This window comes from Dreissena polymorpha, chromosome 4 (genome assembly GCF_020536995.1).
Source record: "Dreissena polymorpha isolate Duluth1 chromosome 4, UMN_Dpol_1.0, whole genome shotgun sequence".
Lineage (NCBI taxonomy): Eukaryota > Metazoa > Mollusca > Bivalvia > Myida > Dreissenidae > Dreissena > Dreissena polymorpha.
Genome location: NC_068358.1, coordinates 97,486,566 through 97,509,976, shown reverse-complemented (window position 1 = coordinate 97,509,976; position 23,411 = coordinate 97,486,566). Strand labels below are relative to the sequence as shown.

General features: G+C 36.1%; 2 protein-coding genes across 2 annotated transcripts in view; one reads left to right on the top strand and one right to left on the bottom strand.

Annotated features, from left to right (window-relative positions):
* Window positions 1-15,714, bottom strand: part of LOC127877291 (osteoclast-stimulating factor 1-like) — a 24,041-nt gene extending 8,327 nt beyond the window's left edge. The window contains exons 1-5 of the mRNA XM_052422979.1: window positions 15,539-15,714; window positions 11,975-12,021; window positions 11,329-11,443; window positions 8,336-8,427; window positions 7,069-7,188 (exon numbers count right to left, since the gene is read on the bottom strand). Of these exons, the coding sequence (XP_052278939.1) occupies window positions 7,069-7,188; window positions 8,336-8,427; window positions 11,329-11,443; window positions 11,975-12,021; window positions 15,539-15,587 (423 nt within the window). The 5' untranslated portion in view covers window positions 15,588-15,714. The remainder of the gene's footprint in view (window positions 1-7,068; window positions 7,189-8,335; window positions 8,428-11,328; window positions 11,444-11,974; window positions 12,022-15,538) is intronic.
* On the top strand, window positions 15,708-23,411 carry LOC127877290 (protein pygopus-like). Its single transcript, XM_052422978.1, has 3 exons — window positions 15,708-15,854; window positions 16,921-16,985; window positions 18,595-23,411. Exons 1-3 carry the CDS (start codon window positions 15,827-15,829, stop codon window positions 19,234-19,236), a joined length of 735 nt encoding a protein of 244 aa, XP_052278938.1. The 5' UTR covers window positions 15,708-15,826; the 3' UTR covers window positions 19,237-23,411.

Sequence of the window (23,411 nt, the reverse complement as noted above, 5' to 3'; positions counted from 1 at the left end):
GAGGCAACAGGAACGGAAATTTCGTCTGGTCATCCAACGGTGCACTATGTATTCGTCCGCCACATCGGACAAATCCCTCGGCGTCATGGAAAAGTCGTAACTGTTTCACTAGGGTAAGTCGTGCTGATGACGGGGATCTCATGTTGTGCATTTCTTCGTGAAACGCTGTAGCTTGGCAGTTTTGAATCACTTTTATCTCTGCTGCATGGAGTTCACACACTGTTAAGGATCCTTGGTATCTTTCAGTTTTTGGGGATCTGCAGTTCTTCACGAATCTTAGCACGTATGCAAGTACTCTCAGTAGTTTGTTGTAACGGTTGTACAGGTTCATGTCTATTATAAAGTGTAATCCATGTTGAGGACTAGATTAATTGTGTACCGTGGTCACAACTGTTGTTTTACAGGTCGTCTGCTCATCTGATGTCATCTGCTCGTATGCCGCTGCTTGTTCTTGTTGGTACCAATGCGGCCACTTCTGTTCATCAGCTATCCACATCAGTCCACTATTCCATAAGGTATTGTTCATGAACTGTGACGCCGGAATTCCACGGGTAAGAAGATGTTCAGGATTGTCGTATGTTGGGCAGTATTTCCAGTTGTATGTCGCAGATAGGTAATTTATTTCTATCACTCTGTTTGAAATAAACATTTTTAGTGGTTTATTTGTTTTCAGCCAATGTAGCACTATTTGACGGTCGCAGCAGAAGACCACATCTTTTGTAGAGAGGATTCCTTGAATGTGTGAAGCAAGACGAGCTCCAATCAAAGCAGCCATTAGTTCTAATTGCGGAAGTGTGAGCGTTTTTAATGGAGCAACTCTGTTCTTCGCCATAACTAATGAAGATTCTCTCCCTTTACATAGGTAGGCTACTGCTCCGTAAGCTTGAATGCTGGCATCGACAAATACGTGCATTATGGGGGGATCGTCTGCTTCATGGTGGGAGGTGTGTTTGTCGTCTGCATGATGAAAATATCGTCGGGGGAAGGCTATCGTAGTCACTTCGTTGAAATCTTCTGCAGGTGATTTCCATTTCTCTTGAAAATTGCTTGAAAGTGGGATGTCCCAATCATTTTTCTCTTTCCATATCTCTTGCATCAAAATCTTGGCTTGCACGGTCACTGGGCTCAGCAGTCCAAGAGGGTCATATATGCGGGAGGAGTATTGAAGGATGAATCTCTTAGTAGCGTTCTCTATGGCAGGTATATCACGTGGTGCATATGACAAATCATCTGTAACTGCATGCCAACGCATACCCAGGACCTTGGTGATTGTGTCGTTGTCAAGGCAACCTTCTGCTTCCGCGAGTTCTCTAAGACGGGGACTATTTGACATCCATGACCGCAGGTTGAATCCGGCTATAGTCATCAAATCGCGTGCTTCCCGGAATGAGGTTAATGCTTCCATCTCGTGCGCAAAGCTCAACAAAACATTGTCTACATACAGGTCTCTTTTCAATGTATCTGCGGTGTTGACATGGGAATTCATCTGTAGATGTTTCAGAAGGACGGCATTCAGTATAAATGGCGAACAAGTTGCGCCAAACAATACAGCTTTAAACCTGTAGGTGATTAATGGGCTTTCAGGGTCGTTGGGGTTACTTAGCCTGAAAAATCTCGTTGAATCTCGGTCTTTTTCGTGTAATCTCATGTTCAAAAACGCTATATCTGTGACTACGGCGTACTGGTGTCTTCCAAATCTCAGGAGTATAGCTGTCAAGTCATTGAGGATAGGTGGGGTAGATTCAAGGCAGTCGTTTCTGCTAGGGGATTCATGTGCTTGTCGTACACCAATCGAATGGGTGTAGTGAGGGAATCTTTCTTGACGCCATGGTGGGGTATATAATGGACTTGCTGGGACGGTTGGGAATCTTCTGCGACCTTCTCAATAAAGCCTCGTCTCTCTTGCTCTTCTATAATCTGTGCGTTCTTCTGTAAGATGAAGGGGTCTTCACTAAGACGCTTGATAGTGGCTTCAGTGCTTCTCTTCGTGACACCGTAGTTGCTTGGTAACGATGGGTGATCCTGTTTCCATGGTAATTTTGCACAGTACTTGCCATCGGAAAACGATATGAAGTTGTCTTGGTAATTTTGAAGATATTCAATGGCTGTTTCATCTTTCTCGGCTGCGTGTATTCCAAAACTCTCTAAATTCCAGAACCGTTCAAGCGCCATTTCTTCAGATTTGTGGGAATGGGGTATCATGACATTTAGGACAGTGTTCATTGGTCTATTGGGATACAGTAATTGCTGTGTTAGGGGCCAGAAAGAAGATATCCGATCTTTCACTTTACTGCTGTAGGCCCGTCTCTGTATAACGTCATATTCTACCACATTCCAGTAATGGTCTGCTCCGATTAATAGAGAAATATCAAAATTACAGCCGTCTGTAATAGGGTGGCCAAGTTTCAATCCTCGCAAATTAGGCAAGTTGGACGCAGCATTTCGTAATCTAGTGTTCGTGGGCGTGGCAATGAGTGGGACAATCAGGACTTTAAGAGGAATTTTCTTACTTTCCTCTGCATGTAGGTAGATACAGGGACCTAAACAAAGGTCCCTGGTAGATAGTAGCGTTGTCTATGAGCTGTACTTGGTTTGTTGTGCTTCCAAACAAAGATATGCTCATTTCTTCTGTTGAATCAGGGACAATGTTCAATTTCTCGGCAAGCTCTTTGGTTATAAATGATCTTTGGGCACCTTCATCAAACAGAATGTTAGCTTCAGCATCGTTCAAATTATAACTTACTGTGGCTTGCGCTGTTTTCAATAAAACTCCAGTCTGTTCTTTTGTAGTAGTGTGTAGCACTGAAGCATCATGGGAAGGGTTTTCGGACGTGGAATTGTGGGACGCAGATTCGGACTTCCGGTCACATATGCTCGTATGATGTTTTCGCTTGCATTTCCGGCATCTTCTGTTTGACGTACACTGAGCAACAAAATGGGTTCCTAGACAATTAAAACACAGTTGTTTCCCTTTGACTATCTTCCGCCTTTCGTCTACGCTTGTGATCTTTTTACATTCCGTTGTAGAATGGCTGTCGTTGCAAAATACACATTTCACCTCATCTTTTTGTGTTCGTGTAGAATGGACCACGTTGTTAGGTCTCTGATTTCCGTTCATCCTTTTAGGCTTCGTTCCGGTATAAAATGAGGCTGTAGCGTCAAATGTGCACATTTCACTGCTATGTCCCTGTGGCATTCCCGCTTCTATAATATTGATTTCTTTACTAATCGCCCGTCTAAGATCACTTAGAATCCAATTTGCATCTCCATGATCACGAACCAAATTTCGTCGTATTTCCACCAGAAGCTTTCCAATAATAACTGGTACCAACAATGTCCCGTATGTGTCCTGGCTCTGTCCTAGCGATTCAAGCCCATGGATATATGCCTCCATCTTATCTTGAAAAATTCTCAAGCTCTGTAAATATGGTGTTTCTAACAATCCTTGCATATACGCATTTATAATCATGTGAGTTTTACCGAACCTTTCCCTGAGTAAATCTAAAGCTTGCATATAGTTCCTGTTGGTAATTGCAAATCCCTCAATCGTCCGCGCAGCGCTACCCTCCAACTGTGACTTCAGATAACTAAACTTCTGGACGTTGGACAAGTTGATATTAAAATGGACCGAGGACTCAAAGGAATCCCAGAAAGACTGCCACTGTAGAATATCACCGTTAAATGTGGGTTGGGACAATTTAGGTAATCTACGAAATTGGGAAGAATTTGAATTTATACCTCTCAGATGAATGGTACCGACTGGATTACGTAACGCATAGGTATTTCTGTTCTCCAGTGTAGTTGGTGTATCGTTGGGATGAAATGTTGTCTGTTGAATTTCAAACCTAGTATCCGCTTGATCACGCTGTGCATCCAAGGGATGAAATGTCGTCTGTTGCCCTCCTAAACCCATATCCCCTCGACCACGCTGCGTATCCATTGGATGAAATGTCGGCTGCTGACTCCCTATGCTCGTATCACGTTGATCACGCTGTGCTAAGGGATGAAATGTCGTCTGTTGACCTCCTACACCCGTATCCCCTCGACCACGCTGCGTATCCATTGGATGAAATGTCGGATGCTGACTCCCTATGCTCGTATCCTGTTGATCACGCTCGGCGATAAGTGTGCCTAATTTCATGCGTAAATCCATCATGTAAATATCTGTTTCCACAATTTCATCTTCAATTTCTTCAGTTTCTGTGTTTGATAAGATTTTTTCGTTAAGTGTCTCTAGCATTTCCACTTTTGTCTCCAATTTCTTTATTAGTATGTTAATTTCTATCAGCGTTCCATTCTCTTTCTTTTCTTCGATTTTCTCCAGCAAAATAGCGATTGTGCGTTTAGTACCTCGTCTATTTGATCGTAACTTCTGTAAATTCATCGTACTTCTAGTGTATAATCACGGCACCAAAATATAAAGACTTTGTAAGTAAAAAGACGTTGTGTTCAGGTTTGTTCCTTTAATTCAACTGACAATAACAAAGTTAACAAAAATAATAGGAAGTAACGTTAAAACAACGTTACATAAAGTGGGGCAGCGTTACGGCAGCGTTACGGCAGCGTTACGGCAGCGTTACGTTAACGCGCCAAAACCGTGACAATAGTATTCCCATACCCAACTATTTGTTGGCACTGTAATACAAAAGAATACCCAATCATTAAAAGTAAAACTTCACCAATCAACCATCCCGATATTTACAATTCCTTTATAAGACTGAATAACAAGGAATGAACAATTATTTTAGCCTTGCTCTTAGAAAACGGGGCTTAATGCATGTCTAAAGTGTTGTCCCAAATTACCCCGTGCAGTCCAAAGAAGCTAGTTAGGGACATAACTTTCCATCTAAACAGGATTTTTGCTTAGAATAGAATTTCTTTTTTTTTTAATAACATTAAAGCAGAAAGTGTCGTCCTAGCTCAGAGGACTGCAAATGCTAATCTGGGAAGCACTATATCACGCCAGCTACAAAATACTCTTCTCTCATTGGCTGTTTGACGTCACATGCTGACCCCATATATTCTATATGGTGTTAGTAGACTATGGGGCAGTAGAAACATTCAAAATGGCCGCCCAGAATCGTTGATTAAAGTACTTAAAGCACTCAGCCCCTAATATATTCAGCTCCCTTTTTGGACAATAACAATAGTACAGTGTAACCACAACAGTAAGGTTCAATATTTGAGCATATTGGTCGTGTACTTAATTCCGGCCTGTATGTAAAAAACCGGCCACCTGTGTTTAATCATTTTCAAGATCTAAACACACATGTTTTGATTATTTTTAGAACAATCAACTTGAAAACCAACCCTAATCTCAATATTTTGCAAATTAAAGAAGCATATCACTGTAAACTTTTGCATTAAAATGTCTCAAACATAACACAAGATATTTCTCACATGGAAAAAGTGACGTCATCATCCATTGCGAAAATTATATTCATATAAGAAACAAATATATTTGATAAAATTATTATTATTTCTATCTGATAAACTTTAATTAAGATATTTTCAATTAATTGTATAAAAACATACATTTAAAACAAAAAAATCAGGACCTAAATATAAACTTTTAATATATAAATTACCTCCCTAGATTTGAATATTAATAGGTTACATGTAAAATTAAATATAAGCGTTTACTAAAAACTAAAAATCGACACTAAAATCAACTTTTTAAACAAAATGTTTTTACTTGCTATGTTAGAAAAATTGATTAAAACTATTAAAAATAAATATTTTATGAATTTGCAGTTCCCCATTAACCGTGCAGGCCTGTTTATATTTATTAAAATAGGTAGGGGGAGTAACTGGTATAATAATGTTGCATATATTTTAAGTTTCAAGTCAAAAATTTTGTTTGTGTAGACCTTTATTAATACTCTTAAAATGAGGACATTTGTCTAAAGATAATGCTTTGTAATTGTACCTGCAGATTAAACTGAAAAGTAGCCGATTTTTTAGGTACAATTGCCCTACGAAAATTGATAGTTTATGTCATTAATTTCTGTTCATAAAAGTATTAAACATACACTGATCTAATTCTATTGAAATTATCATGCTAGATGAGTTTTAAACCCAGGATTATATATGTGAAGTTTAGTTTAAACCAGTTGCCTAAAACAAAAGATTTTGTTAAAATAGTCCCAAAAGTGGCCGGAATTACGTACACGACCAGTATGTACATAAATAACAACTTTGAATATTTTCATGCTACAATGGGCACCAAAAGCAAAACTAATTATAAACCATGGAGGATTTACACATTACAAATGCAATTCCATATGGCAATAAGTAAGTTTTTAATTCTTATTGTCTTTCTGATTTGTATCAAAAACAACAGTATTGGATCCAGTGTGGCTGGAATGTTATACAGGTAAATTTTGCATAATTTCGCGACCTGTCAAATTGAGTTTCTGCATCATGTAATGTCTTGAAAGCATCTTTTGTCATATACTAAGTTAAAATGCTACTGTTCCTATGTTTTATCACTAACATCACCTTCATATTACACTTCCCCCTTCCTTAATAAAATAATCCTCCTGGATTATATTATAAACTCAAAACAAAAGTATTTATCTATTAACAACAACAATTATTAAACTTTAGGTATGTTATAAATTGTTATTGATTTGTTTAAAACTAACGTTAACCAGTGATGGATATATAAATGTTTGACATTGTGATACAATATTGTGATCAATTAATAGTAACGAAAATATGTATTTTACATTTTTTTCCAGGACTTTTCCTGAAGTGTTGTTATTGTTATATAATGTTCTTGAATTTAATATTTTCCATAACACTAGTTATAAAAAAAAATGCTTTTCCTTGTTAATTTGATGAGATGGAAAGTAGTTGGCGTGATATAATTGTTACAGGGTTAGTTACTGACCCAATACGGGATATACGGTTCTGTGGAAAACCATATTGGGGCGAGACCGATATAGTTTTCCACAGAACCGTATATCCCGTATCGGGTCAGTAACTAACCCTGTAACTATTAATACGTACATGCATTTAGCCCAGTTTTACCCAGCACACAGCTCTTTTGCTTTCTGTGGTTACCTGCACAGACACCTGACAGTTGGGTACTCCCAGCAGGGCCTTCATGCATTCCACATGACCGCCATGTGCCGCCCAGTGCAGAGCTGTGGATCCTGCTTTGTCCAGCGCATTCACAGAGACCTGGAGAATGAGGGTGAATTTAGTTAAGGAAAACTGGACTTAATGCATGTGTGCAGTGTCATCCAAGTCCCAGATCAGCCTGTGCAGTCCACACAGGCTAATCAAGGATGACACTTTCATTTAAAAGAAGTCTATTATAAACGAAAAATCCAGTGTAGGCAGGAAGTGTCATCCCTTATAAGCCTGGGCCGACTGCACAGGATAATCTGGGATTGCCACTTTACTCCAATACATTGAGCCCAGTTTTCCCAAAATGTTACTAAATTGTACAACAAGTGGGTGTTTTGGGCATGGGTTTCAAAAAGGTAGGTTAGGTAAGAATTGTGCAATAATTTCGTAAAAAAAAGTGTTTAATGAGCAAATCAATATAATCTATCTAAATGTGATGAGACCTCTCTTTGGGTTGTAAAGCTAAGGATTGAGACTGGTTCAATGCTTCATTCAACAGTTACCATTATCCTGATCTTACTGCCCCCCAAATACAGTTCCCAGATAGATCTACATGTAGACTACCTACACATAAAATTTCATTGCAATGCCACTGTAGTAGCAAAACTTAACCAAAACTAAATTGGGCTGCGCTCTGTGAGAAGGGGATTAAATGCATGTGCGTAAAGTGTTGTCCCAGATTAGCCTGTGCAGTCTGCAAAGGCGAATCAGGGACTCCGCGACGTCACTACACACATGCATTAAACTCCCTTTTCACAGAGCACATTCCATTTTTATATCTTAAGTAACAGTTACATTGACCCAACTAGCCTCAGATTCCCAAGCTTGGTCTTAACACAAGTAGCTTTATCCAAGATTACATCAAGATTGATCAATCCAAACTGAATCTATTGACCAGAGAACACATGTTTGATGCTACAGCCAAAGCTGCATACCCCCCCCCCCCACCCCCCATACCTCAATGTAACACATTTGTTGACAGTATAGTTCAATAATTAGAGCTCATTCTGGAAAAACTGGAATTAATGAATGTGCGCAAAGTGCAGTCTGCACAGGCTAATCAGCGACCATACTTTCCGCATACACTGAATTTTTGTGTCCAAGAGATCTCTTTTAAACCCCAAATCCCATAAACACAGGAAGTGTCAGCCCTGATAAGCCTGTTAGGCTGTTGATTATTTGTCATGTCACTCCATACCTGATTACGCAAACACTCCTGGAGAAAGTCTATATTGCCCCTCTTGGCTGCCTCGTGTAATGGACAGTCCACGGTCTCCATGTTCTCTTCAACTGCAGCAGAAATACAGAGGCAGTGGTGAGAAAGTCATGGTCAACATTTACATGCAAAGAAGAGTTCAGGCAGTACTTTTTGTATACAAAGAATGACAGAAAAATAAATGACAAAAAAGTTTCAAAATCAAGATCTTTACAACTTTGGAAATACCCATCTGACCTTTAGGCACAAACAACGCTGACCCATGAATGTACCAATTGTAATTTCATTCAGATAATTAAATGAGCCTCTTTCTGAAAAAAGCGGAAAATAACGTCCCTGATTAGCCTGAGCATACTACATAGGCTGATCTAAGAGGACACACATGCATTATGCCCAGTTTTCCCAGTGCAATCCTCAATTTATGGAATACAGTTTTGAGGATTTTAAACCGGTCAGCTTGGATTGAAGCCCCAAATAAGTTTGATTGTTTTTTTAAATCAATTAAATGCTAAAATAAGTCAATTTAACAAGTTAGTGAGTCAATAATGGGTGGCAAAGGACTGTCATTGATGTTCTATTAACTAAATTCACATATTTCAAGCATAGGTAGGGGGAGTAACTGGTATAATAATGTCACATATATTTTAAGTTTCAAGTCAAAAATTTTGTTTGTGTAAACCTTTATTAATACTCTTAAAATGAGGACATTTGTCTAAAGCTTTTGCTTTGTAATTGTACCTGCAGATTAAACTGAAAAGTAGCCGATTTTTTGAGGTACATTCGCCCTACGAAAATTGATAGTTTATATGTCTTTAATTTCTGTTCATAAAAGTATTAAACATAAACTGATCTAATTCTATTGAAATTATCATGGTAGGTGAGTTTTAGTCCCAGGATTATATATGTGAAGTTAATTTTAAACCAGTTGCCTAAAACAAAAGATTTTGTTAAAATAGTCCCAAAAGTGGCCGGAATTACGTACACGACCAGTATGTACATAAATAACAACTTTGAATATTTTCAAGCTACAATGGGCACCAAAAGCAAAACTAATTATAAACCATGGAGGATTTACACATTACAAATGCAACTTCCATATGGCAATAAGTAAGTTTTTAATTCTTATTGTCTTTCTGATTTGTATCAAAAACAACAGTAGTGGATCCAGTGTGGCTGGAATGTTATACAGGTAAATTTTGCATAATTTTGCAACCTGTCAAATTGAGTTCCTGCATCATGTAATGTCTTGAAAGCATCTTTTGTCATATACTAAGTTAAAATGCTACTGTTCCTATGTTTTATCAGTAACATCACCTTCATATTACACTTCCCCCTTCCTTAATAAAATATTCCTCCTGGATTATATTATAAACTCAAAACAAAAGTATTTATCTATTAACAACAACAATTATTAAACTTTAGGTATGTTATAAATTGTTATTGATGTGTTTAAAACTAACGTTAACCAGTGATGGATATATAAATGTTTGACATTGTGATCAATTAATAGTAACGAAAATGTGTATTTTACATTTTTTTCCAGGATTTTTCTTTTAGTGTTGTTATTGTTATATAATGTTCTTGAATTTAATATTTTCCATTATACTAGTTATAAAAAAATTGCTTTTCCTTGTTAATTTGATGAGATGGAAAGTAGTTGGCGTGATATAATTGTTACAGGGTTAGTTACTGACCCGATACGGGATATACGGTTCTGTGGAAAACTATATCGGGGCGAGACCGATATAGTTTTCCACAGAACTGTATATCCCGTATCGGGTCAGTAACTAACTCTGTAACTATTAATACGTACATGCATTTAACCCAGATTTACCAAGCACACAGCTCTTTTGCTTTCTGTGGTTACCTGCACAGAAACCTGACAGTTGGGTACTCAGTTTATGCCCAGTTTTCCCAGTACAATCCTCAATTTATGGAATACAGTTTTGAGGCTTTAAAGGGATCTTTTCACGCTTTGGTAAATTGACAAAATTGAAAAAAGTTGTTTCAGATTCGCAAATTTTCGTTTTAGTTATGATATTTGTGAGGAAACAGTAATACTGAACATTTACCATGGTCTAATATAGCCATTATATGCATCATTTGACGATTTTAAAACCTAAAAATTATAAAGCGTTGCAACGCGAAACGATTGAATAATTTGGAGAGTTCTGTTTTTGTCGTTAAGTTTTGTGAAACTACGAAGATTGCTTATATAAGGTATAAAATACGTCTACCAAGTGTATTCGGCGGAATAGCTCAGTTGGCTAAAGCGTTTTTACTTCAGGACTCTGGCAGGACTCCAGGGGTCACTGGTTCGAAACCTGGTCCGGGCAATGTTCTTTTCCTTTTTTTAATTTTATTCTTGATTTTTTACTGGAGCTTTTACGATCCAATGTTTACATTTATCGATATAAAGCATTTAATGAATAAGTTAAAAAATGCCAAAATCTGTGAAAAGGCACCTTTAAACAGGTCAGCCTGGATTGAAGCCCCAAATAAGTTTGATTGTTTTTTTAAATCAATTAAATGCTAAAATAAGTCAATTTAACAAGTTAGTGAGTCAATAATGGGTGGCAAAGGACTGTCATTGATGTTCTATTAACTAAATTCACATATTTCAAGCAGACTTGAACCATGTAAACACAACTGCAATGACCATTATTATAACAAAGCAACTTGCTATACTTTAACTTAACCTTTTTATCAAACTCTTAAAAAGTACTTGTCTTGTTAACGAATATCAGTGGATAAATTAACTGTTGATTGCTTAAAATTTTCCAAATTTTTTCTCTAAAAAAGATGCTTGTTTTAATTCATGTGTTATTTATAAACATTATCTTGATGCAAGTATTATCAGACCAAAATGAGCATTGTTCTGAGCACTTATCTGGGACGACACTTTATGCACATGCATTAAGCCCAGTTTTCCCAGAACAAGGCTAAATGAACTGCTTATAGATATTTAAGTTTACCATAATTGCTGGGAATGAGCCCCGACTTGTTGCCACAGCGCGCCTTCCACCAGTCCTTGTTGGACATGTCCTGTATGTAGAGCAGCTCACCCTCCTCAAATGATAGCTCATCATTCTGAAATGGCATAACAATATTAACATTCTTACCTAACAGTTGAGTAATAACTGTGGCTGCTAAAGCCTTAAAAAAATTCTAAGATTTGACCACACGACCTAGTTTTTATATTCACATGACCCACATTCAAACTTGCCCCTAGATATTATGAAAATAATATTCTGACCAAATTTCTTCATGATTGATCCATATATGAGGCTTCTAGAATGGTTATAGGTTACAAGGTTTTTATAACATTTGACCTGGTGACCTAGTTTTTTGAGGCATGTGACCAAGATGCAAATGTGGCTTAATATTGTTCACATATACATTCTGATCAAGTTTCAAGATTAGATGAAAAATGTGGCCTCTAGAGTGGAAAACAAGCTAAAAATTGACAGATAATCACATGTATGACAATGGACATATGGTGATCACGCAATACTTAAGGAGAGCTAACAAATAATCATTTAATGAACCAAATAGATGCAAGCTGCTTAAAAATGGTTCCAAGAGGAAATGACTTTCAGAAAATTCTTGTCAGGAACATACCTGTTGGGCATCATACTTGTACAGTGCTCTCACTACTTTCACATGACCTGCAAAACAGTATATATTATTATTACATTATCAAATGTGCAGCAAGAGCTGTCCCAAGACAGAATACTGGAGTTATATTCTGCTTTGATAGTTGAATGTACATTTTCAGTCAGTTTTCTGATAAAATTATCACTAGGACATATTTGAAGTGAAATATCTATATAATTTATATAGAATAAAATTTATAAACTAAAAACTGATTATTTGTAACTTGAAACTAGACATCAGCTCATGCCAAGAATCTAGATTTTAATTTTTTATCAAGCAAGGTTTGCATATAAGCTACCTACATACAATTTTTCTATTTTAGTACCAATTAGATTCACAAAAGCTACCTGCAAAACAATCAAAACTAGCTTCACCAAAGCTACCTGCAAAAACAACAACATATCTGAAAAAGTTACAGAAAAATGAACTTGTTGCATTTTCTAAGTAAAAAGGGGGACATAATTCGGGTAAATTGCAGCCAGAGTTATGTAACTTGGCCAGTGACCCCATACAATGACCCTGAAGTTATCTGTTGGCTTCAATTTAATATTTGTAGTAAAAACAGTGTAATGGAAATGTTTCATGTTTACCTAAACCACATAAAATGATAATCTTTTTAAAAAAAAAATTGCAGTCAGAGTTATTCAACTTGGTCAGTGACTTCACACTATGACAGCAAACACATTTGTGAAGTTTCAATCAAATAACTGTAATAGTACCGTGGTTAATGTAAGTTTTCAGACACTCAAAATTTTCTGACACTCCTTTTATAGCCAAAATAATTATTTTTCATGGCTCTATATTTTCGGACTTGTGTTTTTGTCCATAATTAATTACTCTAATTTTGGACGGTATATTTTTCAGCGTTATTTTACCAGATTTCTGCCCTGTTTTCACTTATCTGGGACCCTTCGATCATGGAGTTTGATTATTGGGTAGATTACCATGTATACCATTAATAGACAATGGTTTCAACTAACAGCATTTCAAACAAGGCTATTGTCAAGAAATATTGTCCCCTACAGGCTCCACCATTGTCAGAAATATCACCATTTTCAGATTTAAAAAAAAAAAAATTTTGGTTGCCATAGCAACCACAATTTTTGATGTAGGAACAAAATGAAATGACGTGCATAATGTCCATATTGCCATCTATCCATGTTGCAAGTTTCATGAAAAAATATTAAGAACTTTTAAAGTTATCGCAGGATCCAGAAAACCACCATTTTCAGCAGTATTTCTAGTCTATTTGTTGCCATAGCAACCAGAATTTTTAACGTAGGAACAAAATGCATAATGTCCATATTGCCATCTATCCATGTTTTAAGTTTCATGAAAAAATATTAAGAACTTTGAAAGTTATTGCAGGATCCAGAAAAGTGTGACGGACGGACTGACAGACGGATCGCAAACCATAAGTCCCCTCCGGTGAAACCGGTAGGGGACAATTATATCGTTTTCAGGAAGTATGGTTGTTTTTTTATAACCTTTTGGTATACCATTTCAGGTAAGATATTGCAAATAAGTGAAGTTGTATGTTTTTTTAAGTAGAGAAAGGAGAGTACAACACAATAAAATAATTGCACATGTATAATTAATAGAATTGAACATATACCGATATTGTCGTGTATGGTACTTTTAAACATCACAAATTTTCCAGTGTGTAAATACGCCTGTTGCACATGCTTTGCGCAAGTCACACATTATTTCATTTGCATACACACAGTTCATTAAACAGATGACCTGATTTAAGTGATATTGGCAAAAGAAATGATAAATAAACAAACTCATATTCATACACAATAGTTTTCATACATTTAAACTAACCATCAAATATTCCAACAGTTACTCATCCTTTAATTTTTTTAATATTATTTAATACAAATGTTGTCATTTCGTCTATTTGTAACACAGAACATTCCAGAAAAGACAGGTAATGCTTTTTTGTTTAAATATATATTATACTGTTCAACAGAAAAAGGTTTACAGCGAAAAGGATAATTGGGTGAACTTGAAGCCAAATTCAAGTAGGATATTTAACACATCCAAATTGTCCCCTACTCAGCAATATTCTATAATAAATTTCTATTTAACTTATGTATGATATAATATATTGTGACAGATATAATTATTTAGTGCACTTGGCATTTTTAACAACCATTACTATAGGTTTAAATTATACATGTAGATCAATTTGTCTACGGAGATTGCACAAAAGAATATTAAATTATAATTGGAGATCAATATGAAACAAGAATTATCGTTGAAAAAAATGGATGCTCCCCTTATGTTCATAATAAAGTAAACAGGTATTAATAATAATTAATGACAATAATAGTATACACTCACTCTTTCTTTAAAATGGAACTCCAACCCAAATAACACTATGGTCACTAAAGTACACTGGCTGAATGAGTCACGACTTGATCCTGTCTGTTGTAAAATACCATGTCTAAAACACTGCCTGTCTTACCCGTTGGACTTGGAATCAGGTTTCAAAATGTAGAAAACTTCTGACCATTCAGGACTACCTTGTTGAAGTCCCCCAGAATAAATATCCTATCAGTGTCCGGAAAGTCTATTATTAGCCTTGGTGACCTTGACCTTGACCCCAGTGACCTCAATCCTCATCAAAAGGTAGAGGTCCATGCAAGGTACCTACATGCCAAATATGTAAGAGATCGGTAAAATATTGAAGGCGTTATGAGAAACTGTAACAAAAGTGTGACGGAAGGAATGAAGTAAGGAAGGACAAACTGGCAACTAAATGCTCCACTGAAAATTTTCACATAATATCAACATTCCAGTTGAATTATAAAAGCTTTCCATAAATGTGAAGAGGGTTGCTTATCTTATGGGGCATTGTCGCACACTTGTGAACTATGTACATGCGTGAAGGAAAGAACAATGGTTAAAAGCAGGATACATTTTGCTCCAGAATTATCGGTACAGCTCCCCTATCATATGGATGGGGAAGTGACCACCTGTTCTGGGAGACAATTCCAGAGGCGTATTCCAGTTGGGAAAAAGGAAAACTGGTAGGCATTGACGGTGGTAAATGCCACTATGTAGCGGTTTACATGGCCTCTGGTGTGCACTCCTGCTGGTATAAGTACACTTTTGGTGTTGATGTCCACCATGTTGGTAACGATCCTGTACATCATGACGGCTTTGGCCGTTTGGCGTCTTGATTCAAGTGTTGTCCAAGCATGGTTGTTCATCATTGCAGTAACACTGCTGGTGTATCCGTAGTTACCCTGTGCAGAAGCGGGCATTTCTTCGTTGGACAAACTCCAATTTGTTGATGTTGGATCGGGTTTTAGGAAAATGTAAATTTTTATTGTAATCATGGTTGGTAAATTATGAGCTTGTCATCAACATGATTCCACTTTTAAGTTCAAATGACTATGGAGAAATTTAGTATGCTTCTATAATGCGTCATAGTCGGAGAGATAACCTTTTTCCTTTTAGTGCTGTCACCTATTGTTTATGTTTTGAAAACAAACGCCAAAATTGTATTTTACATACCTGGTTTCGGAACGGGTGGTGGAGGTCGAACGGGTGTTTTAGAAGACATTCTGGATATGCAATTGCATGAGCACGCAACAAACCACGATGTCAGTGAATGAATCAATGAAAAAAACAATGTGCAACTGCCTTGTGCAAATGCGGAAGAGAATTGACAACCGGTGCAAGGGCTAATTTCAACCTATGAGTTGGAAAAACAACAAATTTATTTCTTGGCCAGAATAACAATAAACAATATTTAAAAATGGTGAAATAATAAACATTTGTTTCTTGATCATAACTTTTATTATGCCAAGAGGAAGAGCAAAGAACATTGGTATGGTATAGCCTATGAATTTAGCAATATATGTACATCGTCCTGCATTTACTTTTATGAACTATGAACGACACATGATTTCGCGATCTTTTTCTTAATTGGGTTAAACACTGACGACGAAAACCACGTTATGGAATAGTTTACTTACTAGGGTTGGTTTATTAATGTACTTCCAATCTTTTCATCATTGGTTTAATCATATATCAGGGCTGGTTTGGAAGATTTTATAACCGTTATAAGGTCATTTTCATATTGGCTAAAAAAGGTATGTTTTTTCACAAATCCAGTTACGAATTTCGCAATTGATTGCTTGACTTTTAAGTTATAGGTGAATAAATGTGGGTGTTAAGTATAGACATTAAGAGTTTGAAATTGTTATATCCATTTAACTGATATCTTTATGTTGAGTATTTTGTTATTTCTACTTTGTGTAAGTTTGTCAATAATTATTCTGTAAGTAAAGTTATCAATCATGCCATGCTACTCCATCCCATTCGAAAGTAAATTGATGCTTAAATTCCCAATATAATGGGTATACTTGTAGATTACAATCTATAAAAAAAAAATGAGAAAAGACTTTAAGGTAAAGGATTAGTTTTTGTGTGTGCCCCAAATGGGAAAGACATTACACACGTACTAGTTGGTGCATACATACATCAAGGTGTTTTCAGTTCCTCTTTGGAGCTACTCTTTGGATCTTGTTCCAACTTAAAACAATACAAATTGCACATTATTTTAAATACAAAATGTGTGCTGCAACAATTTTTTGGCAAAATTATGGCCTTGTGTGTGTTTTCCGCTGAAATATAGTATTTCATTAATGTGTTCTTTTCCCTGAAGCTTTTTCAATTCAGTGTACTTTAAACTTTATTGATTTTGATTAGAAATGTTGCAAGCTATCGCCTGTACACAAACGCTACGAGTAATAACAGTGATTAGGGATCATTAGACTAATTTTAATTTGTATTTTTGTTGGCAAAATGTCCTTTAGAAAAGACTTTTGCATATTTAATTTCTTAAGTGTTTGTGGGCTGGGACTTTTAATGGTTTACTGAATTTATTTAAGCTGCAGACCAGGGTGATGGATTCAGTCAACCTTCTGCCCCAACAAAAAGGAGAAAGAAATCCAGGGTAATCATGTCTATAATTCCATAACTATAATACTGCTTAGTCATAATTTTGATCTCAACACTTGAAACACTTTGAGTACCGGTATATTATAAATTGAGTACAAATGTAATTGACTCTACTTCTCTGTATTTGTCAAATCTGTATTAAATAGTATGCACCTGAGCACTGCTATTTCAATCACCATTAGTCCAAGTTAATTCTTATTTGTAACATATTACCCGGTCCCCAGTTTTCCTTTTTCATCGGTAACTTAAATTTATATTATTTATTTGAATTTCCTATTTCCACAATCTATTTAAAACTATAGTTTATGTCCCAGCCAGTGCTTTCCACAGGCCATTTAACGGTCCCTCACCGGGGCGCTTGAAATTCGAAATCCGCCTGAAATTTTCCGATCAGTGTATTTTGGATGTTACTGCAACTAGCCATTCTTAAGATCAAAGCGATATCGACGTTGCCGAAAATTTTGAAAGCAGATTTACGATCCTCTGTCAACTACATCTAACGCTATACCCAACTAAAGCCTGCTGAAGGGCGGAGCGTCGCGGTATTGGAAAATTAATATTGGCCTATGAGACAATGTACGCTTTGTATAAGCAACAGCACTCATAGGCAGGCACTACCTGCATTTTAATCGTGCAGACGACACGTGACGTACATGTTATTGTCACAGAAATCTTGGCCAGTTACTTAGAAGACTGATGATGGCTGTTATCCTAGTGGAAGTTGTGTATTGCATGAATAATACTGTCAAAACATTTACTCGACTCGTAAAGCGTTTAAACAAATTATCGTTGAATTCATTACGCAACTGTTAATGTTTTCTTGAAGTTTCAAATGAGCATAATTAAATTTGTATCCGAAACCCACTTCCGAATGCAAATGTTAACTCTGTACGTTAACAGATACTTGCTTCAAATAAACAGTGATAATTTATTACGTGTTGACCCTTTGTCTCAATAAAAAGGGCGCGAAAATTATGCAGCATGTACAACGTCGCTTCATTTGCATAGAAAGCGTGGGTGTATTGAGCGTTGTATTAATAAGCACACACCGTGTCAAGCGATTAAGGCATGTTCAATGGAATATTTCATCAAATCTATAATTAGTCACTTATCCCGAAATTTATTTGATACTTAAGAAAAATGGCAACGTTTGTTGTAAAAGAAATTATTGAGCACTTTTATCGTCAATATTTACCAGAAAGTGCTTTTAAAACTGAGATTATCGGGTAATGAAAAGAAACTTGAAAAGTAGTAAGTATGCAGTAATAGAGTCGGATTGATACGGATGTATTGGGGAATCGTTCGAGTCGGGATTTTACTATCTTTGCGGGAAAGTTTTAAAACAATTATTAAAAATGTCTTTATAAATGACTTAATAGCTGGGGGGTTTTCTTGAAGAGTCATAGCGCACCGAATGACGTCTTTTGACGCTGTTTTTCTTAGAGTTATAACGCACCACAGAACGTCAATTGACACGTTAAATTAAAAAAATCAAGCCACCCTTGTAAGCCCCGGGGCGCCTGAAAAATTCCTGTGGAAAGCACTGGTCCCAGCAAAGATTTTGATAATGACTATCTGATTTTCGTAACTGTTCATTACTGCAGGCCAGTCCTGGCACTCCTGACATGATACCACCACAGATGGGAGGCGGAAACTACGGCGGACCTATGATGCCTGGAAATCCTATGGATGATCCGCGAATGTACCCTAACTCCATGCCGTATTCTTCCAACTCCATGGGGCCTGACATGGGAATGTACAACATGGGGCCAGGAATGGGCCCGGGCATGGGACCTGGTGGACCTAGAGGTGGACCCATGTCGGGCAACCAGAACCCATACCAGTACCAGGGCATGCCCGGGGGGCCTGGTCCAGGACCAATGGGCCCAGGTCCCGGGCCACACATGTCCCACGGGCCTCACCGCATGTCACAGCCCAATCAAATGCCGCAATCATCTGGTCCCATGGGCAACGGGAAAACATACCATATGTCGCAGTCAATGGTGTTCAATCATTCGAATCCAAATGCTCCGCCCATTTATCCTTGTGGGATCTGTCATAAGGAGGTTCACGACAATGACCAGGCCATCATGTGTGAGAGTGGCTGCAATTTCTGGTATCATCGAAGCTGCACTGGGCTCACAGAGGCTGCGTTTGTGATGCTTACTCAGGAGCCTTACGCAGAGTGGGCATGCGATGGCTGCCTCGCTTCACGGAGCATTCCTCTTGTGAAGATCAAGTCATGAAATGATCAGTTTCAATGACTGAAAAATGCATTTTAGCCTCACTCTTTGAAAACTGGGTTTCATGCATGTGCGTTAAGTGGGGCCCTAGATTAGCCTGTGCAGTCTGCAGAGGCTTATCTGAGATAACACGTTTGGCCTTAACTGGTGTTTTGTTAAGAAGAGATTGTCCTAAAATAATAAATACCATAAAAGTTTAAATTGGCATCCCTGATTAGCCTGTGCGGACAGGCTAATCTGGGACGGCTTTTTAGACACATGCATTAAGCCCTGTTTTCCTAGAGCAAGGTTGCATTTTATGTAGATCTGCTTATTAGTGTTTTTTGGTTGTCTCATTAATTTTTATGTTTAATTTACAACTAGCAGTACCTTATTTTATGTTCATATCATTTGTTTAAACATATCATTTGTTTATTTGAGTTTTTTTAAAGCTCGCTCATAATTAAGTTTATTGGTTATTGAATTTATTTGTTGCTTTATTTATTTAAGCTTATGGTCATTATTTTCAAGACAGACATTCCAAAGTGTATGCCATAATAGTGTCAGAAATAGTCAGTGACAGTGGACATGATATTTTCATGTTCGAACTGATTCTGAATAGTCGTTCATTTTAAATCTCTTCTTTTTAACATTGACAGTTTTTATACTTATTACAAAGCTTTGTTCCTGAATGTTTTAAAATAAACATGCTATCAGGCTGGCTAAATTTCACTGGGTTTGTTTTACTTGATGTTGATTAACTTCTGTTGAATTCCATCTTGTCTTATTTAATCTTTTGTTTGTGGCTTCAGATTATTGTTTTTCGTGCATTTCATTTTATTTCGCAATCTTCTATATACTATTGTATATATTATTGTATTTTTAACTTACAAATCAAAAGTTCTGTATAGTTTTTACTCTGTTATTTTTCTCAACATGATGCCATTCTATCTGCTTTTATAATGTCAAACTCTCATTGCTTTTAAGAAAGAAAGGGTAAAAATTGTACGATGTTGCATTGCAATATTCCAGAAAAATTAAGCTATTGTCATATTTTCCCTATGATATACCATCAATTTTTTTTTTAAACAACTTTAATTTAAGCAGCAGTAAAAGTACTCAAATGAGCCAGTCACTTGGAAATGCAAGCTTAATTCACTTGTGTCAAAGTTTGTCCCATATGAGCCAGTCACTTGGAAATGCAAGCTTAATTCACTTGTGTCAAAGTTTGTCCCATATTAGCCAGTGCAGTTTACTCAGCCTTGGGACGACACTTTCACATTTAATGGAGATATAAAGGAAGGGATGATACTTAACATTCATGCATTCAGCCAGATTAACAAAGAGACCAGCTCATGGTTGATGGGACTTTTACACACAGAATTGAACATTGGTCTAAAATAATTTAAAAAAAGCTTTGTTAACATTTTGTTTATTATTATTTGTGCAGTGTGCACAAAGACACTTCGGACTAATGTTAGGATGTATATTCATTATGAATCATTTGATATATTTGTTAATTTTACATATATTGCATATTGTTTTTGTTTTTTTTTCAAGTTTTTTACGAATAAACTCCAAATGGTTTGATCAAATTGAAAAAATTAAATGTCTTTTTTTGTCAAAAAAAGATGCAGTTTATATTGTTATATGTTTAATTGTTTTCTATACAAATGGTACTAAATGTAAGAAATGTACTCATTTTTTGACTGTTTAACTACATCGTACCTACCTTGTTACTACACAAAACATCGAGCCTTGCTCTGTGAAAAGGGGGTTTAATGCATGTGCGTAAAGTGTTGTCCCAGATTAGCCTGTATAGTCCGCACAGGCTAATCTGTGACAACACTTTACCCACTTGCATTAAACCCCTTTTTCACAGAGCATGACCAATTAATTTGCGTGCCCGTCTGGGAGTATTTTTTCATCCATGGCATCAGCACATTCACAGTTGCAACATGACATGCAATTTCAGCTTGCTAACTGTGTACAGTTTCATATAAAATTGAAAATTGCAATTTGCACCTGTTGAGAAAAAAAGGCAACTGCCTTTAACTGCCTTTGAGAAGTTTCAAATCAAACAGAAAATGGCAATTTGTATTTTAAACCAAAGATGAAGCAACTCTCCTGAGTGCTATTTTGGCTTTAAAGTTATTTGAGATTTTTAATTGAGGCTCATATTAGCCTCACTCTATGAATACCAGACTTAATGCTTGTGTATAAAGTCTCGTCAAAGATAAGCCTGTGCTGTCTGCACAGGCAAACAAGGAACGACACTTTCAGCTTATTTGAATTTTTGGTTTCAGGGGGCTCTTCTAGGAAAAAACATCATGTAGTTGAAAAGTGTTGTGTCTAATGAGCCTCTGCAGACTGCACAGGCTAGTCTGAGAAAGCGCTTTTCACACTTGCGTTAAGCCCCATTTTCCTAGAGCATGGCTTATATTTTTGATGAGTTTATGTTTGATGGCATGTATATTTTTGTTAAATGGCAATGCATGTGCTGATGATGTTTGAAATCCAATTAAACATTCCTGTTATTTGAAATTTACCCATTTAAGCCTAGTGGACTCCCATCCTGCAAAATGGGATCAATTTATTTCTAAAAGAAGGGATGTCTAGTATATTTATTTCTATATTTAGAATATTTTTTTCAGAAATTCCTTTAAGCAAACAGCGCAGACCCAGATGAGACGCCGCATCATGTGGCGTCTCATCTGGTCTACGCTGTTTGCCAATGCCTTTTTTCTAGACGCTAGGCATAAATGGGTTATGTATTGTTGCTCATAATTTTATAACACTTTAATGTATAATGTATAAGAAATCATGTATTGTGTTTATCTTAATATTTTACAAATGTATTAAAGTGTTGTTATGTCTGATTCTTTAATATTTTATTTTTACTTGTAGTATGTGTATAAGTACTCGTAGTGTATATGTATATTCTGTGTAGCTAGGAATGAACAAACTATCATCACATTTTGAATTGTTTTCATTTTGTAACCAAAAACATTTAAAATGCTGTTTATTTATGTTATCTTTTGTATGAAAACATTAATATTCAAAGATGCAATATAATAATTACATGTTCATAATAGTACATTTTACATGTTTTTTAATAAAACCTTTTAATTTAGTTGTTTGTACACTGAAAAAAATCACTTTTTATTTTGGGTGTGTAAATACTTTATCCAAATTATCTGTCACATTTGATTTGATTGTAAGACAAGTATGTTTTTTCCTGTCCAGTTTTCAGGTTTTTATGGGACAAGTACAATATAATTTACTGGTGTGATTACATTGGTTAAGATTCATCAAGATATTTAATATTGCAGATTGCAAAATTATATAATTTCATATAAATGCTTAAAGTTTTATAAATAATTCACTTAATTATAAATCTAGGACAGAATAAAAATTCTATTTTTTTATAAGCAAAACAAGTGAACTGTGAACATGTGTATGGACAAATGAACATTTTTTTAAATGCAACACCGCTGCTTTTTGTGCTTTTTTACAGCAAATTAAGCCTATTAATATCATTTAAAAAAACTTTACTAAAACATTTTAAACCTCTGTATTTGTTATATTATTTATCTGTTAAAAATGTTGATTCAATCTTGGGGAAAAATTCAGATTTATTCATAAATGAAATATGTAAATTTAATAAGTGATATTTTCATAGCCTAATGTGTTTTACACAATATGCAATGTAAACTTGGCTGACAAAATGACAGGAGTTGCATTTTAATTTATAAAACAACAAGTTTATTGTATTTTAGTATATAATAATCTGTGCTTCATTTCACATCACACAGCAAATTGTTAATGATTTCTGATGTATATTAACATGTATAAGCTGATCTCTGGTAAGCAGGGCTTAAAACATGTGCTGACAGTGTTGTCCCAGATTAGCCTGTGCTTATTGTCTGTTCACTTTCAGCCTTGACTGGATTTGCATATTGAAGAGTCAAGTGTCATCCCTGTGGTTGGAACAGGCTATTAAATCTGGGACGATGCTGTAAGCACAAGCTTTACGATTTTTCCAGAGGGTCGTTTGCATCTATTTTAGAATCTTACATATTTTTACTAAACTGTGTCATTTTTTGCATCTGTGAAATAAGCCATGATCATGACAATTCTATTATTTTACTTACGACACATATTTTACAAGTAGAGAACAAATAAAATTTAAAGCAATT

What these genes read in the sequence shown, in the direction of transcription:
- LOC127877290 (XM_052422978.1), top strand. Translation starts at nt 15,827, where the DNA reads ATGCCAAGAGGAAGAGCAAAGAACATTG. An exon ending in AGGAAGAGCAAAGAACATTG is followed by an intron (nt 15,855 to 16,920) that starts GTATGGTATAGC and finishes AATTTATTTAAG; the next exon opens with CTGCAGACCAGGGTGATGGA. An exon ending in AAAGGAGAAAGAAATCCAGG is followed by an intron (nt 16,986 to 18,594) that starts GTAATCATGTCT and finishes TCATTACTGCAG; the next exon opens with GCCAGTCCTGGCACTCCTGA.